This window comes from Megalobrama amblycephala, linkage group LG22 (genome assembly GCF_018812025.1).
Source record: "Megalobrama amblycephala isolate DHTTF-2021 linkage group LG22, ASM1881202v1, whole genome shotgun sequence".
In the NCBI taxonomy this organism is placed as follows: domain Eukaryota; kingdom Metazoa; phylum Chordata; class Actinopteri; order Cypriniformes; family Xenocyprididae; genus Megalobrama; species Megalobrama amblycephala.
In genome coordinates, this window is record NC_063065.1 from 6,931,475 (window position 1) to 6,951,246 (window position 19,772).

Consider the following 19,772-nt stretch of genomic DNA (forward strand, 5'->3'; position numbering starts at 1 on the left):
TTATGTAAACACAAACTTTTATTATGGATGCGATTAATCGCGATTAATCGTTTGACAGCCCTACATTTAAACAAATAGTTCACCCAAAAATGAAAATCTGGTCAACATTTATTCACTCGTTCCGCCTGTATGCGGAGGAATATTCATGCAGCTTATTTCCATGTGCAGAATGTTCATTTTTGGGTGAACTGTTCCTTTAAGAACACACTAATATAATAAAGGTATTTTTGGAGACTCTAGTCAAACACATGGTTTATGTAGGATAACAGCACCACACTCTGCATTAGAGAGTGTCACTATCATAATCATATCCATATGATCAAATCATAAACTTTTAGGGGAAGGAGTGTTTCACGGTCCCTCAATCTAGCAGAAGTGAGCGGAGCTGAAAGATGGAGGTGTTGAAGGGGTTTTACGAGGTAAGATTGGCCCATCATCTGTTCCTAAATGAAGTTGTGGTGATCTGACATTTAGGGTGGGCAGAAATCGGCAAAGTAAGGGTGCTGTAGGGCTTCCTCTGCTGAAATTCGCTGTACTGGATTGCATTTCAGAAGATTCTGCAAACACAGAAAAATCCAGCTGAACTATGAAGCATGAAAGCTTGAACTAATTGTTTCCATAATGAGAATATTGTACCTGTAGAAGGTCTCTGCCAGTGCTGCTGAGTTTCGGGACGACATTCACAAGTGATGTAGTAGCTGGGTACATTGGGTACGGCTATCAAACAAACAAAACAAAAAACAGAAAGGAAAAGGAATGCAGAATAAATGTATGAAAATAAAGCAAGGCTTTACTAAATAGCCAATAGCCAATTCTTGAGTATTTCTTAAAACTCGAAATGTATATTTTAACCTGTTCCTCATGCTAATGTGTTCAAAATCTTATGACCTGCCTCATTCTTGCAATGAATATCTTTCTGTCAGCATTTAGACGAATAAATGCCGTACCTTATAATCTGGAAGTTTATTCATGGTCTGCCATTGTTCTTCTGTCGGTGTTCCCAGCAATGTGCCAAAATGTTAAAGTTAATCAGCTCAATGGCAACTTGGCTTAATGTGCCATTGCTTGGCAACTTAATTATATTACATTACTACAGAGTCCCTAAAGGGTCATGGTGATGGAAGGGAAAAAGGAAAAGAAAAAAAAAAAAAAGATGGGAGGAAAAATTATACATCAATGCTTTTTACAGTTTTTTGCGAGCGAGCGCAAAGTTTCTCGGGAAACCCAAAAGATTTAAATATATTTTTTCCTCTGATCTCATCTTTTTTCCAAAAGCATGTCCGTTTAGAGGCTCCTTACATTACCGTTTAAATTTAAGTGCTTAATTAGCATTGTCAGAATATATACTGCATTGTAACTATGGCAAGTAACTGAATTAAAGGATTAGTTCACCCCAAAAACGTACAATTCTGTCATCATTTACTCACCCTCATGTCGTTCCAAACCCATAAGACTTTCGTTCATCTTCAGAACACAAATAAAGATATTCTTAATGAAATGTGAGAGATTTCTGTCCCTCCATTGACAGTCTACGCAACTACCAATTTGACGCTTCAAAAAGTTCATAAAGAGATCGTAAAACTAATCCGTATGAATTGAGCGGTTTAGTCCAAATTTTCTGGAGACTCGACCACTATATGATGAACAGATTTCATTTAGGCTTTTATTCACATATAAACATTGATCAACGCACACATCAGATATGGTAAATGGAAATTCAAACATTCTTGCTTGATGTGCGAGAACCAATGAGGTTCATTCTCGTGTGTTATTCAGCACGTTTATATGTGAATAAATGCATAAATTAAATCTGTTAATCATATAAAGTGATCGAGTCTCTTCAGAAAATTTGGACTAAACCGCTCAATTCATATGAATTAGTTTTATGACCACTTTATGAACTTTTTGAAGCATCAAAGTGGTAGTTGTGTAGCTGTCAATGGAGGGACAGAGAGCTCTCAGATTTCAATAAAAATATCTTAATTTGTGTTCTGAAGATAAACGAAAGTCTTACAGGTTTGGAACGACATGATGGTGAGTAATTAATGACAGAATTTTCATTTTTTGGGTGAACTAACCCTTTAAGGCCCTGATATACTTTAAACGAAATTGAAGAATGAACTGATGTGACGTCATTTCGAACAAAATCAAGCCAAAATGAAGTTCGTTTGGAGTTTGAAACAGCTTGCCAAAGCGAACTTTCCAGAAAAGTTCGTTCCAGCTGCAAAACGCCTTCGTACTACCATTGGTCCGTGCCCCTTACGTAAGGTAGGTGTGCGCCTTCTTTCACTCTGAAAATTTTTTCCAGTTCATTTCTCCTCTTGAGTACGTAGAAGTCAAATGTCTGCGAGTGAAAACATAAACACTGAAAACCAAGTTGTACTTCTGATGAAATGAGACACTGACACTGTTTAATACGGTAAAGCTGCTTGATTTTAAGTAACCTATTGTATAAAGCGCTGTATAAATAAACGTGACGTGACTTTACTGTGCCGAATTAGAGCACTTGTGCAAACAAACATATCCACGTTGATATGATCAGATGCTTTTCTTCTATATATATTTTATTAAAATATTTTATTAAAACGCTTGCTAGTTTCTCAATTTTGATGTGTGTTTAATTTGTTACTGAGAGGAAAGCGTGCAGCACATATTTACATATTCATCTAACCATCACTCTCAGCAGTGAGGGCGGCATCAGGTGTTCCGATAACAGTATATGAGCAGCTAGCTCATGTATTTTGAACTTCGTTTTACCCCTAAACGAAGAACGAAAAAGATCTTCGCTTGAAGTATATCAGGGCCTTTAAGTTGAAGTTCAAGCACTAAAATTACTAACTGGAAATAAATAAATAATACATAATAATGAAACCTAAATTGTATGGAAGAGGATTAGGGCCAAGCAATAACAAAAAATAAAACCATCTCGAGATTAAAGTTGTTAAATTTCGAGAAAAAAGTCGAGATAAAATGTTGAGAATAAAGTCGTTAAATTACGAGAACAAATTCGTTAAATTATGAGAAAAATGTTGTTAAATTTCGAGAAAAAAATTCTAGATAAAATGTTGAGAATAAAGTCATTAAATTACGAGAAAAAAGTCGTTAAATTATGAGAACAAATTCGTAATTTAACGAATTTGTTCTCGTAATTTAACGACTTTTTTCTCATAATTTAACGAATTTGTTCTCGTAATTTAATGACTTTCTCGTAATTTAATGACTTTATTCTCAACATTTTATCTCGAATTTTTTCTCGAAATTTAACGACATTTTTCTCATAATTTAACAAATTTGTTCTCGTAATTTAACGACTTTCTCTTAATTTAATGACTTTATTCTCAACTTTTTATCTCGACTTTCTCAAACTTTAACAAGTTTTTTCTCTAAATTTAACAACTATAATCTCAAGATGTTTTTTTTTTTTTATTATTGCTTGGCCCTAATCCTCTTCCGTAAAATTGTAACAAAAAACAAAAATAACAGTATATACACTACCATTCAAAGGTTTGGAAACATGACTATTTTTAATGTTTTCCAAAGAAGTCTCTTCTACTCATCAAGCCTGCATTTATTTGATCAAAAATACAGAAAAAAACAGTAATATTGTAAAATATTATTACAATTAAAAATAATGGTTTTCTATTATAATATACTTTAAAATATAATTTATGTCTGTGATGCAAAGCTGAATTTTCAGCATCATTACTCCAGTCTTCAGTGTCACATGATCCTTCAGAAATCATTCTAATATGCTAATTTATTACAAATAATATTTTTTATAATGAGATTCTTTTTTTCAGGATTCTTTGATGAATAAAAAGTTAAAAAAAGAGCAGCATTTATTTAAATTAAATCTTTTGTAACAATATAGACTACGGTTCAAAAGTTTGGGGTCAGTATTTTTTTTTTCTTTCTTTTTTTGGAAGAAATTAATACTTTTTTTTCAGCAAGGATGTGTTAAATAGATAAAAAGTGATAGTAAAGATTTATATTGTTAGAAAATATTTCTATTTTGAATAAATGCTGTTCTTTTTGACTATTTATTCATCAATGAATCCTGAAAAAAGTATCACAGTTTCCAAAAAATGTTAAGCAGCACAACTGTTTCCAACTTTGATAATAACTGAGTATCAAATCAGCATATTAGAATGATTTCTGAAGGATCATGTGACACAAAAGACTGGAGTAATGATGCTGAAAATTCAGCTTTGCATTACAGAAAAAAAATTATGTTTTAAAGTATATTAAAATAGAAAACCATATTTTGAATTGTAATAATATTTCATAATATTACTGTTTTTTCTGTATTTCTGATCAAATAAATGCAGGCTTGATGAGCAGAAGAGACTTCTTTCAAAAACATGGTAGTGTACATAAAAATATTAATAAATTATAATACTATAATAAATAACACTAAAATAACACACACATATACATATACAAATCCAAACATATAAACCCAACAGAAATCTTAAACAGATGAACTAAGTGTAAAGGATATCTAAAGATCCTCTTTAGCTGGTCGTCCACGTCATTACCAGGGAATAAGGGCCGTCCTGCATTTGCCAGTTCTAAAAAAAAAAAAAAAATTAGAAAATCAATTTCACACACTACAAGAAAAGTTACTACTAAAATGTAAGTAAAATTTAAATGGAGCTTTTTCTACCTGCAAATATACATCCTGCAGACCACATGTCAATAGAGGTAGAGTATAGCTTAGCACCAAATAGCACATCCGGTGGCCTGTACCACAACGTCACCACCTGAAGCCGATCAACATGAAGTGAGGAAAAGGGAAACGCTGAAAAAGACCAAGCTGCATCTGAAGCCGTGTAGCTTACCTCAGCAGAATAACATCGTACAGGTATTCCAAACGCTCTGGCCAAGCCAAAGTCAGCTAACTTCAGTTCACCGTTCTGATGACGACAAAAAAATAATACCATGATTTTTTTTGGTAGTACAGCAGAAATAAAGGAGCATGTTGGGTTTGGCCAACAAAAATCAAACCTGTTTACATCTTATAGTCATATATTACACAAACCTGCTACACTAAGCGTCAATAATGAATATTCAATATCTTTCGGTCATTTACTTACTCTGTTGATGAGCAAATTTTGTGGTTTAAGGTCTCGATGGAGAACATTTCGGCTGTGGCAGAAGGCAAGACCCTTCAATAACTGGTACATAAAGGACTGGAAGGAGAGAATTAAAACGGCATTATCCGATACCTCAAACATTAAAAATGTTATCAAGAGATGCTCTCCGCCTCCTCTTCCGTGATTCATTCTTTTCAGGGCTTCTTACGGATTTAAAAAACAAATCAAACCTTGACAATCTCTGGATCCAAGTCACCATTACAGCTGTCAAAGTATTTCTTCAAATCCTGTTTGAATGAAAATCAATCTACATGTTACAACACATATTGATCTCATGAGACTCGTTCAAGCAGCAAGATCAGTGGAAACAACTGGATAATTGGAAAAGATAATTGGCTCTTACCTGATCGCAGAACTCAAACACTAATGTGAGCTTCTTATCACTGTGAAGGACGTCATGCAACCTACAAGAACAAGAAGCTGTTGTTAATGCAGCACAAGACAAGCCGCACCATTTCCATTTCATCACTATTTATTTATATCAATAATTATTTTGAAATGCATCTTTAAAAAACTGATTTTATATGGTTAAATATGAAAATACCTAAAGGGTTAGTTCACCCAAAAATAAAAATAATGTCATTAATTACTCACCCTCATGTCGTTCTACATCCGTAAGTCCATAAAATAATATTCTTGTCACTTTATAATATTAAGGTAGAACCACTGTACTCACATGAACTGATTTAAATATGTTTTTAGTGCATTAATGGATCTTGAGAGAGGAAATGTCATTGCTGGCTATGGAGGCCTCACTAAGCCATCGGATTTCAACAAAAATATCTTAATTTGTGATGAACGAAGATGTGGAACGACATGAGGGTGAGTAATTAATGATATTATTTTCATTTTTGGGTGAACTAACCCTTTAACATTTATTCTGTATGACTAAATATGCAAAAAAAAAAAAAAGACAAAATAGCAAAAATAAAGGCATGATGTAAGCTTAAATATACTAAATATGCAAACAAACATACCTTACAATGTTTTTGTGCTTCAGTTCTTTCAGGAGGCAAATTTCTCGTAATGCTGAACTTGGAACGCCCTGTCGTAGGATTGAAAATTAATGTGACAGTTTGCGTTTAATATGACTTGCTTGTGCTTCACAAGTCTCAGCTCTTCTTACCTCATCATCATCATCCAGTCTCACTCGTTTGAGGGCCACAATCTCATGCGTTTCTCTGTTTTTAGCTTTGAAAACGGTCCCATATGTACCTGGTGACAGGGTACAAAATAAAGCAAGCAGAGAGAAACAAAAAACAAGTCAGTATGACTTCAAGGCATGAGTAAGAAAAATCACTGTAGAAATTAGATTAGGCAAAACGTCAATAAGAATTAAAGGGTTAGTTCACCCAAAAATGAAAATAATGTCATTTATTACTCACCCTCATGTCCCTTCGTTCATCTTCGGAACGCAAATTAAGATATTTTTGTTGAAATCCGATGGCTCAGTGAGGCCTGCATAGCCAGCAATGACATTTCCTCTCTCAAGATCCGTAAAGGTACTAAAATCATATTTAAATCAGTTCATGTGAGTACAGTGGTTCAATATTAATATTATAAAGCGACGAGAATATTTTTGGTGCGCCAAAAAAAACAAAATAACAACTTATATAGTGATGGCCGATTTCAAAACACTGCTTCAGGAAGCTTCAGAGCGTTATGAATCTTTTGTGTCGAATCTGCTGTTCGGAGCGCCAAAGTCACGTGATTTCAGCAGTTTGGCGGTTTGACACTTACTGTCTATGGTTTGACACGCGATTCGAATCATGATTCAACACAAAAGATTCATAACGCTCCGAAACTTCCTGAAGCAGTGTTTTGAAATCAGCCATCACTATATAAGTCGTTATTTTGTTTTTTTTTGGCGAACCAAAAATATTCTTGTCGCTTTATAATATTAATCTTGAACGACTGTACTCACATGAACTAATTTAAATATGTTTTTAGTAACGTTACATTAATGGATCTTGAGAGAGGAAATGTCATTGCTCCCTACGGAGGCCTCACTGAGCCATCGTATTTCAACAAAAATATCTTAATTTGTGTTTCGAAAATTAACGAAGGTCTTGGAACGGCATGAAGGTGAGTAATTAATGACATTATTTTCATTTTTGGGTGAACTAACCCTTTAAAAAATGTTTAACAAATCCTCAAATAGCCATAGCGGTAAAACACTCTTTAAATTGTCAGGAAGAAGACTAAAATAATATTGTAATTCTCAATTGTTTGATTTGCAGCTCAACGGCTTTTTAATGGTATAATCACGATGTAACCTTTATTTTTCTCAGCATCCTTCAGAATAGACCAATCACTGTCCTTTTTGATTAATGGATGAAGTTTTGGTTTTTTTAAAGGATTTGCTAAAGATTCTTAGCGCACATATTATCTTTAACTCAAGTACCCTTTCGATTAAAATCAAATATATTTAAATTTGTATATTTTCAGTGTACAATTTTTGCCAATCTCGTTCTGAGATTTGAATGTTTCTCAAAGGAGACTTTGAGCCTCCGTGCGCCCTCTAGAGGCAGAGACACTTTATGCTTTATAGGAATCAGATACTAACATTTGCAGCTCTGCGAGAATCAAATAAAAGCTTGCTAATAATGCTGCTATGAATTATCGATCTGTTTGATTCGAGATACAGCTCAAGTTCTCTGAACAACAGCGATGCCATTAACAGGTGTGCAAATACCGTTCTGATTCATTTAAAGCCAGGTGCATCATCTCAATAGCTCAGTATGAGCTTGCTAGCTCTAGCTTAGGCTTTAATCTCAACCCACGCTTACGAAAGCATAATTCACAGCAGACTGTCAGACTCTTTAAGATATATAACAGCAAACCTGCATGATTGTTAATACTCTATAAATCTCCAATGCAGACAGAAACAGCCATTCAGGCCAGACAATCCATTACTCACCCTCTCCTATCTTCTCCAACTTCTCATACTTTTGCATGGTTTTAGCCAGTTACAACAGCTTTTAAATAAAGCGTCCTGGCTAATTATTTTCCTACGTTATAAAATAAAGGTTTAAATAACAGCTGATTACTGTCGTTTTTTATCAACAAGGGGCGTAGTACGCAACATGAAGAGAGCAATAATGGTTTCAAGATGGCGATTTACTGAGACACACTTCAAAATAAAAGCATCGTTTGTAAATTGACTTCTGGATGGGTAATAAATACTTTGAACTGTAAATAATAATACAATTAAAATAAAACAAATATTTTATCATTTATTAAACATATTAATTTCTTTTCTAACTAACATAGACAAAATAAAGACTAGGAAATTCAGGAAGAAAATACTTATTTACTTTTATTATACCTCAATTTTCATGGAAGACAGGCAGAGTATCAACACAATTGTATTGATAAATAACATAATTTCAAAATAAAATGTACATCTCACTTTACTGAAACCTTTTCATTTGAAAAAAAGGCAAAAGATTAAAATACTTAAAGGGTTAGTTCACCCAAAAATGAAAATTCTGTCATTTATTACTCACCCTCATGCTGTTCCACACCTGTAAGACCTTAATCTTGGTTAATCTTGGGAACGCAAATTAAGATATTTTTGATGAAATCCGATGACTCAGTGAGGCCTGCATAGGGAGCAATGACATTTCCTCTCTCAAGATCCATTAATGTACTAAAACATATTTAAATCAGTTCATGTGAGTACAGTGGTTCAATATTAATATTATAAAGCGACGAGAATATTTTTGGTGCGCCAAAAAAACAAAATAACGACTTATATAGTGATGGCCGATTTCAAAACTCTGCTTCAGGAAGCTTCAGAGCGTTATGAATCAGCGGTTCGGAGCACCAAAGTCGCGTGATTTCAGCAGTTGATTCGACACACTGATTCATTTATGCTCCGAAGCTTCCTGAAGCGTTGTTTTGAAATCGGCCATCACTATACGAGTTGTTATTTTGTTTTTTTTGGTGCACCAAAAAAATTCTTGTCGCTTTATATTGAACCACTGTACTCACATGAACTGATTTAAATGTGTTTTTAGTACATTAATGGATCTTGAGAGAGGAAATGTCATTGCTGGCTATGCAGGCCTCACAGAGCCATTGGATTTCATCAAAAATATCTTAATTTGTGTTCAGAAGATTAATGAAGGTCTTACGGGTGTAGAACGACATGAGGGTGAGTAATAAATGACATTATTTTCATTTTTGGGTGAACTAACCCTTTAAAATATCAGTCTTGAGTTTGGGGAAATAAAACAGTATTTAAAAACAGTATGGCTACCATTACACAACACTGACATTTATCTATGATACATAAAACTCAAAACACAGAATATTCACTAAAACCCATTTGCTACGACAGAGCACCAAATTACATTTTGCATTATGTTTTTAAAAAGATTTAAAAATTTTAATAACCTGAGATAAAAAAAGATTAAAATAACTGGTAGTGAAATATTCTCAATGATACAGTATTTTATTTGTGACCATTGGATTGTTGTCTCTTTATAAGTTCAGCATACAGCCCTCCTTTGCTCAGTAAATCCAGGTGTGTTCCAGCCTTTGAAAACATAAATAATAAAACAAACATTAAACATCACATGGTTTCAGACATTCACTATGCAAGTGCATTTGTAAAGTTGTTCCTAACCTCAACAATACGTCCATTGCTCATGACACAGATGAGATCGGCCGCCCGTATGGTGCTGAGACGGTGAGCGATGATCAGAACGGTGCGACCCGTTGTGGCTCTGTCCAAAGCGTCCTGAACCACACGCTCAGACTCGGCATCCAACGCACTGGTGGCCTCATCCAGAATCAAAATGCTGGGGTTTTTGATCAGGGCTCGAGCGATTGCGATCCGCTGCTTTTGGCCCCCAGATAGAGTGACTCCACGTTCACCTAAAGATTTTACATTTTTGCAGAAAAATACATGAAAATTATTTTATTGTATTTTAAAACGTATTTTATTTTAGAAAAGTGACGAAAAAGTTATTTTTTCACACTTTAAAATATCACTTTATTGAAACCTTTTCCTTTCAAAAGAAAGTATTAAAATACAGTACTTTTAGTCTAGAGTTTGGGGAAATAAAACAATATTTTTTAAATTTTATTTTAGAATTTATTTTCTGATTTAGTTTTTAACAGTGCTTACCAACCACGGTGTTGTAACCATCTGGGAATCCTGTGATGAAATTATGAGCATTGGCTTGTTTGGCAGCAGCCATGACCTCAGCGTCTGTGGCACTGGGTTTTCCAAACCTGATATTCTCCATCACAGAGGTACCAAAAAGAACAGGTTCCTGTGAAAAGGACAGAAAAGAATTATAAAACTGGTGTTTTATTTCATACATATATTATAAATAGAAGCTGAAACATTAGAGTGAAGCAATGTCCAGCTCTATGGCAAGCCGTTTTGACTTTTATTCATTCTCAGGATATGAAATCTTGATATCAACAATTCAATTTTCACTAGTTAAAATGCTAATTTTTGATATCAAGAATTATATTTCTACTAGTAAAACTAGAATTCTTGATATCTGTAATTGTATTTTCACTAGTGAAATGTCACCATAGGCTGCCATTCAAATTCAATTGTTGATATCAAGAACTGATTTCTTACTAGTTGAAATTCCAATTTCACATATCAGAAATACAATTCTTACTAGTAATAATCATAATTTTTGATATCAATAATTCAGTTGTCACTAGTTGAAATGTCAGTTCTTGATATCAAAAATTGAACTGGTACTAGTAAAAATGTTAATTTTTGATATCAATAATTCAGTTGTCACTAGATGAAATGTCAGTTCTTGATATCAAAAATTGAATTGGTACTAGTAAAAATGTTAATTTTTGATATCAATAATTTGTCACTAGTGACAATGTTAGTTTCTGATATCATGAATGTGATTGTTACTAGTAAGAAAGCCATTTTAGATATCTGAAATTATATTGATATCAGAAATACATTTTCAGATATCAAAAATGAACATTTTTACTAGTAGCAATTCAATTGTTGATATCAAGAACTGACATTTCAACTAGTGACAATCGAATTCTTGATATCAAAAATTTGCATTTTACTAGTAGCAATGTAATTATTGATATCAAAAATTATGATTTTTACTAGTAAGAATTGTATTTCTGATATGTGAAATTGGAATTTCAACTAGTAAGAAATCAGTTCTTGATATCAACAAGTGAATTTGAATGGCAGCCTATGGTGACATTTCACTAGTGAAAATACAATTACAGATATCAAGAATTCTAGTTTTTACTAGTGGAAATTCAAATGTTGATGTCAAGAATTAACATTGTTACTAGTGGAAATGTAATTCCTGATATCAGCAACTGAATTGTTGATATCAATAACTGAATTGTTGATAGCAAGAATTCATATCCTGGGATGTGAATAAAAGTCAAAACTGCTTGCCATACTGCTCTCAGAGAGAGAGAATAACATGTACCTGACTAATGAACCCAATAACGTGTCCTCTTAACCAGGATGGGTCCAGTGTTCTGATGTCCAGCCCATCCAGCATTACCACTCCACCGCTGGGGTCATAGAACCGCTCCAGCAAGGCAGCCACTGTGGATTTGCCTAAATTTAGAAGTAAATAAATTACTAATATAATAATAGCAATAATATATTCACATGTGATGGGTGTGATCATTTGTATGTTGTGTTTCAGTGACAGATGCTTATTTAAAATAAATAAGACAGATAGATAGATAGATAGATAGATAGATAGATAGATAGATAGATAGATAGATAGATAGATAGATAGATAGATGAGCTTACCTCCACCCGACTCTCCGACGATAGCGACAGTTTTACAGGGAGGTAGAGTCAGGTTGAAGTTTTTAAGGATCTGGTTTCCAGGTCTTGTTGGGTAACTGAGAAACAGACGAAAACATCAAACAACAGACAATGAACCTTTTTAGATTACATTCAGGTCTCGTCATGTTTGCAGAAGAGGCCTACCTGAAATTGATGTTCATGAAGTCAACTCTTCCTGTCAGAGACTTGAAAGGGATTCGACCTCCTCCGGTGAGTGGAACGCTGGGCTCTAGAGTCAAATACTCAAACACACGAGCCCCTGCACTCATTCCTCGAACCATCTGACACAAACCACTCATCAATATATATATATAGTTTACATACTATATGTAAAGTAAAGTGACTTCCACTCACCTGTCCAAACAGAATTGAAATGCTGGCAAGAGATCTACAGAGACAGAAGATGTATGGGTATTGTTACGTGTGTTTTACTGTGGTTTGTTATTATAGACACTTTTTTTCTGCAGGTTCAGCTGGACGTTCCTTCTATATTATGTGCAGACAAAAAATAGGTCTCTACATTACACTCTCACCTCTGAACTGTTTGAGATGCGACCAAAAATGACATTAGATCACCAGGTGACATGTCATTACGGGCCATCAAAGACCCACCAGCAAATATAGTGCCTAGAACAATGCCTGTCGAAAAAGGAAAATATTGATCAGCTCTAGTTCATGTAGTAATTGGCTGTATATCAGTAAAACATGCATAATTACTCACAGTTCAGGACAATATTAGACAGGCCCTGAAAAACGGCAATTCCTGTGCCCAACGTTTCATTCATGGCAGCTGATTTCTTGACCTCAGCAGCATACATCCTGTGAAAGAATATTTAACATATATATATATATATATATATATATATATATATATATATATATATATATATATATATGTAAAATAGTAAAAACCTGTTAATTGGTTAAATGTAAGTTAAATAATCTTACCATATGGTGAAATACTGTAAATGGTTTAACAAAACATTATATGTAATTTTACTGTAAAATACTGTCAATTTATGGTTTTTGCAAGTAAAAATTACATATGAATATATTTTATTGAAATATTTGTTTCTTCTTCTTTTTGTTATAAGTAATGTAGTTATATTGTTTTTATTTAAAGTTTATTAAGTTACCCTGGTGATGTTTTGTCGATATACAAGTATTGGCCATGTTTTATGGACAGGCCACTTACAATGAACTTTTATTGATTCATCATGTGGTTATCTATGGAAGCTTGTTTCTGCCACTAAATAAAAAATAAAAAAGGTAATTGCGACTTTTTATTTTACTGACTTTTTTTTTTTTTTTTTGCAATTGTGAGTTATGTCAAAACTGTGAGATATAAACTCACAATTGTGAGAAATAGTCAGAATTGCGAATTATGTCAGAATTTCAGGATATAAACTCACGATTGCGTGTTATAAACTTACAATTGCGAGTAATAAACAATAAAATTGCAATTCTGACATTTTTCTCACAATTCTGACTGGTTTTTTTTCACAATTGTGAGATATAAAGTCCAATTCTGACGAAAAAAAGGATTTTTCTCAGAATTGTGACTTTTTATCTCACAATTCTGACTTTATTTCTCGCAATTTTGAGTTTATAACAGGCAATTGTGAGTTTGTGTCTGACAATTCTGACTATAACTCACAATTGCATGCAATAATCTTGCAATTGTGAGAAAAAAAGTCAGAATTGTGAGATAAAAAGTCACAATTACCTTATTTATTTTTTATTCAGTGGCAGAAATAAGCTTCCATAGTTAAAAGTACATGTTAAGGTAAAAAGCAGATTTTGGTAGCTCAAGTAGATTGGTAAATTAACATTAAACCAAATACAGGCTTTTATATTCATATGCCATTCCATAATACTATTTTTACATGATTTTACCATAATATTTTTACAGTGTAGTATTGTCAACTATTTTTCAATCATTCCACAGAACTCAGCAGATTTTTCCCTCAAAATCAACAGAAAATATGGCAAAAAGTCTAGATTCTGAAGTCGTACTCTAGTTCTCGATCCTCCATGGCAAAAGCCCTCACTGTCCGCACGTTACCGAGAGCCTCGTCGGCCACTCCTGTAGATTTAGCAACCTGAAAGAGGACAATGGGACAGTTAGCATAGAAAGAGTAACTAAAACTAAACTCTTCTCCATCAGAGTGTCGTTACCTGTTCCTGTGCTTTCCGTGAAAGTTTACGGAGAAAAGAACCGATGAGAGCACCAGCCCCCACGAGACATGGAAGAATGACCACAGTGAGACCCGTGAGCTTGGGGGAGATGATGTACAGTGAGACAAAACAGCCCACTGTCTGTGTGGCACTTCGCAAACCCTGTAAAACATATCACATAATCAGATGAATGTGGTACAGTTGCACATTCTACCTGTTTTTTTTTTAAATACAATTGCTCTTTACAGTTGCTATTTGATTATTGACAATGGTTTGTAATCATATAATGTAAAGAGGACCTATTATGCACCTTTTCAAAGCCTGGAATTTGTTTTTGTGGTCTACTAGAATAAGTTTTCATGCATGAATGTTCAAAAAACACATTATTTTTCACATATTTTACTTTGTTGCAGCTCCTCTCTTCCCAGTCTGTCAGTAACGCTCTGTTTAGTTCCTGTCTCTATGAAGCCCCTCCTTCTGAAAAGCTCAATGTGTTCTGATTGGTCAGCTGGACGTGTGTGTTGGGATTGGTCAACCGATTTGAGTGTGTTTCCTGCTCCTTACCATAACTGCGAGATTTAACACACTACTAACGAATTCAACCAGGCCTCGCCCCCTTTATTTTCCATATGCCTTGGCCGGGAATTATTTAAACGAGGAATATTGTGACATGTTCGTTCCTGGAAGAAAACTCAAGACTACAATCGAGGCATTTCAGGGAGTTCACAGTGCTTACTGATATAGAGAATAACTCTAGAGTGACTTTGTTCTTTGGAGTGACCCTTTTCTTGCTCAAACAGCAACATTAAAGGTGCCGTAGAATGGAAAATTGAATTTACCTTGGCATAGTTGAATAACAAGAGTTCAGTACATGGAAATGACATACATTGAGTCTCAAACACCATTGTTTCCTCCTTATATAAATCTAATTTGTTTAAAAGACCTCCGAAGAACAGGCGAATCTCAACATAACACCGACTGTTACGTAACAGTCGGGATCATTAATATGTACGACCCCAATATTTGCATATGCCAGCCCATGTTCAAGGCATTACACAAGGGCAGCCAGTATTAACGTCTGGATCTGTGTACAGCTGAATCATCAGACTAGGTAAGCAAGCAAGAACAATAGCGAAAAATGGCAGATGGAGCAATAATAACTGACATGATCCATGATCACATGATATTTTTAGTGATATTTGTAAATTGTCTTTCTAAATGTTTCGTTAGCATGTTGCTAATGTACTGTTAAATGTGGTTAAAGTTACCATCGTTTCTTACTGTATTCACGGAGACAAGAGAGACGTTTCATTATTAAACACTTGCAGTCTGTATAATGCACAAACAAAACTTCATTCTTTATAAATCTCTCCAACAGTGTGTAATGTTAGCTTTAGCCACGGAGCACTATCAAACTCATTCAGAATCAAATGTAAACATCCAAATAAATACTATACTCACATGATCCGACACATGCATGAAGTATGCATGACGAACATCTTGTAAAGATCCATTTGAGGGTTATATTAGCTGTGTGAACTTTGTTTATGCACTGTATTATAGTCGAGAGCTCGGGAGGGCAGGGAGCAAGAGATTTAAAGGGGCCACGTGCTGAATCGGTGCATAGTTAATGATGCCCTAAAATAGGCAGTTAAAAAAATTAATTAAAAAAAATCTATGGGGTATTTTGAGCTGAAACTTCACAGACACATTCAGGGGACACCTTAGACTTATATTACATCTTGTGAAAGAACGTTCTAGGGCACCTTTAAACACTGAAGAAAGCTGAAAATGTGAAAAAAACCCATACATACTTACTGCAAATCACACAATAGGAAAATAAAGCATACAAACTGGTGTCTAAATCATCCTACCTGGGAAATAACCAGCTTGAAGGAAGATTTAAACTCCTGGATGTCTGACGTGAGGCGATTAACCAGCTGCCCGGTCTTGTTTGCATCAAAAAATGCAACATCTTGTCTGTAACATGACATTTACACAAGATAATTAGATTTTTTTTTCTTTAATTAAAGTGTATGATTGTCCCTTCAGCAAATATAGCACAATTGTACTTTAATTCCTTTTTTTTTAATCTAAAAACTTTTTTTTTTTTTTTAAATGTACAAACCTAAGCAAGGACATGAAGAGAGTTGTTCTCATGTCAGCAGCCACTCTCTCTCCAACTCTAGACAGGAGAATGATGTATCCACTGGTCAACAGACCCTGAAAGACAAACAAAGAACACATTTTATATATACATTATCATTAAAAAGTTTAGAGTTGGTTAGATTTTTTAATGTTTTTGAAAGAAGTCTCTTCTGATTTATTCGATCAAAAATACAGTAAAACTGTGAAATATTATTACAATTTAAACTAGCTGTTTTCTATTTGAATATATTTTAAAATGTAATTTATTCCTGTGATCAAAGCTGAATTTCAGTCTTCAGTGTCACATGATCCTTCAGAAATCTAATACGATGATTAGATTTCTGAAGAAACATTTCTTATTATTATCAATGTTGGAAATAGTTGTTCTGCCTCATATTTTTATGGAAAATGTGGATTCTTTGATGAATATAAAGTTCAAAAATAGAAGTCTTTTGTAACATTATATATGTCCTTACTGTCACTTTTGATCAATTTAATGTGTCCTTGCAGAATAAAAGGTTTAATTTCTTTCAAGACTCTTACTGACCCCAAACTTTTGAATGGTAGTTAATCACCAGAAGCAAGTCAAACGTTGTCATAGAGTTTCGATGTGACTTAACATACCTGTAAACCATACAGTCCAAGCAGCTTCATTGCAGGCGCTTGAATATCTCTCACATAGTGACCTGCTTGTTCTCTCATGTGGCGAGCGACGACATTCACCAGATCCCCCAACATCAGAGGAATCTGAATATTAAGGGCTGCTGCTCCAAACGCAAGCTGAAAGAGAACATAACAGAGCGCTACAGCAAACCAAACTATGTACTACTATCCATAATATAGTCAAAAAGGATATTAGCAAAAAGAAAAAAGGATATTAAATTCAATTTAGCATAAGTACAAATAGTTTAAATGTTTATTTACGATAATGGCTCCTATTAGAGCAAGAAGATGTGGCCGAACAAACTCCCACAGGACGGCCCAGCTGAATTCAGGAATCTTCTCTTTCACCTGAACTTCCACCGGGACATTATTGTTCACATCTGCTTCACAATGAGCTACAGTACCGATCAAGCGTGCTGTCACTGTCAAAGCTGCTGGTCCTAATATGAATTTCAGAGTGATGTTTGGTGTTCTCGGCTGCCGTCTGGATGCTAGACGCAGCACTTTTTGAGCTTGTCTCCATATGCGAACAGGAGCACTGACAGTGAACTGTGTGGATGGGGTTTGTGAACTGCTCCATGGTACTGTGTGCTGGCCGCGCCTACAATACAAGAGATAAAGGACAAGGACAGAGTTGCATGATACACTGATGGAAATATACAAAGGTTTTATTAATGAATGATCACCATATTCATAATCATGACATTTACAGAAAATTCTCCAAGGTACTATAAGCACATAATATTCTGAACATTTAAACATTTGAACATGCAATTCATTCAAGTTACCTCTTGAGAAAAAAAGTGTACTTTAACTAGTACACATTTATGACTGTTTCTTAAAAAGTGCACTTTGTAATCATCATTAAAGTGCGTTTTTATATCAATATGTTTGTTGTGCTTTAAAGTACACTTATTCAGATGTGTTTACTAACATACTAAATCATATGTAAAGTACCTGATTATAATTTTAACTGTAGAGGGTTATTTGATATTACCTTTAAAGATAATACATTTTAAATGCACTAAAATGCAACTTCATAAATTACAAATATACACTGCCCTCCAAAAGTTTGGAAACGCCCTAGAAAAGTGGGGTTTTGGACAATATTGGAATGAATCCTTTTTAATTTGTGATCATTTTGCACTGATAAGGGACAACACAAACTACGAAAACATATTTTATTACATAAACAGTTTATACATAGAAAAAACTTAAATTTTCGATATTTCATCAAAATATCCAGCATTAGCAGCTATCTGACCTAAACTGGGTTCTGATTGGTTCATTGTATTCTAAACTTAATTGGCAATCAATTGTTGAAGCTATTAAGGTGTGCTGAGCCATAAATCTTTTACAAACCTGGGCCAAGTTTAAACCAGTAACCAGGCATCGCAGCTGGCAAAGGGGCATGTCTGACTTTGACATGTATATATTGCCATTATTATGTAATCAAAATGAAAATTATTATTGCTGGTCTTCAATGATAATGTCAAGTTACTTTAATGTATTTGCACCAAAAAATGATAAGGATTTATGCTGATATTGTCCAAAACACACATTGCCAGGGGTGTTTCCAAACTTTTGGAGGGCAGTGTATTTAAATACATGACATGCACATTTTAGTTTACCATAAATGCTTAGTACTGTACATTCAGCAGTGCTTTCACCATGTTTCAAAGACAATAGAAGTTTAGAAGAAATAATAAAATTATATATAAAGATGTACTTTAGTATGTCAAAAAAGCACTCTTAGCAAAAAATGACATAATACATTTTAATTCAGTTGCACATAACATGCAATTAATTGTCTGAAGACATTACATTCATTTCGCACACACGCATATATAATTATATTATTTTACAGTATAATAAGAACTCTTTTAAAAGTATGCTAAAGTGTACTTGTTTTCCACAAGGGACATACCACGATTATTATGCAATATTTTTTCTTTAGTTTAGGCCATCTTTGGCATGCATAAATAACATACTTCTATATGTCTACACAAGCAACGTCTACTTGATAACATATACGATAAATTATGAAAGAAAGGCCAATTGTGTTTATGTGCATATGCTAAATCAAATACAAACAGGCCATCTCATGACCTCAACTAAATCAACATGGAAATGACTGTGTTGTGTTGAAAATTAGTTTCCAACCAAAATAATTAATATAGAGAAATATTGTGTACCTATTGAGGTGGTGGATCATGAAATCTCTTGTTTTTTGGGAGCTCAAAAATCGATCTGACGTGACAGTGCCGCGTGTCAATCGACTGCAACGTGCAAAATGAAACATGATTTAGTAGTGTTTTGAAATGACAGGAGAAAGAATGAAAGAAAGATTGTTAATGAAACTAAATGCACTCAAGGATTAACATGTAGGCCGCCATGTTTACGCAAACCCAGCGTGGCCACGCTTGGCCTATGCGTCATCGCTGCGTAAAAATACGTTGCTTTTTTATTCCACTTTGTATATGACAATTTTGTATTATAGGAATATGGTTATTTTAATTTGATTTTTATGGTTATTACCACAGGCTATTGTTTTATTTGGTATTACGTTTGGTTTGAAATTTATAAATGTTTGATAAACGGTAATTTCTTTCGACTTTCTTTTAAAATAAACATATTATACATATAATAAACATATTATATAAATAAACATATTTTATTATTGGTTATAAATGTATTTCAATTCATGTTAACAACATTTCAAATTGTGTATTTTTTTTTTTATATTTATAAATGACTTTGATTAAACAGAACTTAAATATAACTATCAAGGACATAATATC

At 33.9% G+C, this 19,772-nt stretch overlaps 2 protein-coding genes and 1 long non-coding RNA gene across 3 annotated transcripts; 1 reads left to right on the plus strand and 2 right to left on the minus strand.

Annotated features, from left to right (window-relative positions):
* Positions 1–8,294, minus strand: cdk5 (cyclin-dependent kinase 5). Its single transcript, XM_048175074.1, has 12 exons — positions 8,077–8,294; positions 6,283–6,371; positions 6,134–6,201; positions 5,500–5,560; positions 5,327–5,383; positions 5,097–5,192; positions 4,842–4,916; positions 4,667–4,763; positions 4,502–4,571; positions 948–1,008; positions 637–717; positions 1–557 (listed from the first exon to the last, which is right to left on the minus strand). Exons 1-12 carry the CDS (start codon positions 8,111–8,113, stop codon positions 471–473), a joined length of 879 nt encoding a protein of 292 aa, XP_048031031.1. The 5' UTR covers positions 8,114–8,294; the 3' UTR covers positions 1–470.
* A 1,302-nt stretch (positions 8,295–9,596) lies between these two features.
* Positions 9,597–19,404, minus strand: abcb8 (ATP-binding cassette, sub-family B (MDR/TAP), member 8). The gene is made up of 16 exons (XM_048175067.1): positions 19,167–19,404; positions 17,233–17,572; positions 16,933–17,088; positions 16,289–16,383; positions 16,035–16,140; positions 14,161–14,322; positions 13,999–14,084; positions 12,704–12,801; positions 12,516–12,621; positions 12,337–12,370; positions 12,127–12,263; positions 11,944–12,038; positions 11,609–11,742; positions 10,294–10,441; positions 9,790–10,040; positions 9,597–9,699 (listed from the first exon to the last, which is right to left on the minus strand). The coding sequence occupies exons 1-16, from the start codon at positions 19,271–19,273 to the stop codon at positions 9,616–9,618; spliced, it is 2,139 nt and encodes a 712-aa protein (XP_048031024.1). The 5' UTR covers positions 19,274–19,404; the 3' UTR covers positions 9,597–9,615.
* LOC125258180 lies at positions 11,603–12,588 on the plus strand. Its single transcript, XR_007182543.1, has 3 exons — positions 11,603–11,754; positions 12,116–12,192; positions 12,450–12,588. It is a non-coding gene; the product is annotated as an uncharacterized LOC125258180 (long non-coding RNA).
* Positions 19,405–19,772: the final 368 nt, after the last annotated feature.

What these genes read in the sequence shown, in the direction of transcription:
- cdk5 (XM_048175074.1), bottom strand. Translation starts at nt 8,113, where the DNA reads ATGCAAAAGTATGAGAAGTTGGAGAAGATAGGAGAGG. An exon ending in GTTGGAGAAGATAGGAGAGG is followed by an intron (nt 6,372 to 8,076) that starts GTGAGTAATGGA and finishes CCCTGTCACCAG; the next exon opens with GTACATATGGGACCGTTTTC. An exon ending in GACTGGATGATGATGATGAG is followed by an intron (nt 6,202 to 6,282) that starts GTAAGAAGAGCT and finishes ATCCTACGACAG; the next exon opens with GGCGTTCCAAGTTCAGCATT.
- abcb8 (XM_048175067.1), bottom strand. Translation starts at nt 19,273, where the DNA reads ATGTTTCATTTTGCACGTTGCAGTCGATTGACACGCGGCACTGTCACG. An exon ending in GTCTAATATTGTCCTGAACT is followed by an intron (nt 12,622 to 12,703) that starts GTGAGTAATTAT and finishes CTTTTTCGACAG; the next exon opens with GCATTGTTCTAGGCACTATA. An exon ending in TTCATGAACATCAATTTCAG is followed by an intron (nt 12,039 to 12,126) that starts GTAGGCCTCTTC and finishes TCTGTTTCTCAG; the next exon opens with TTACCCAACAAGACCTGGAA.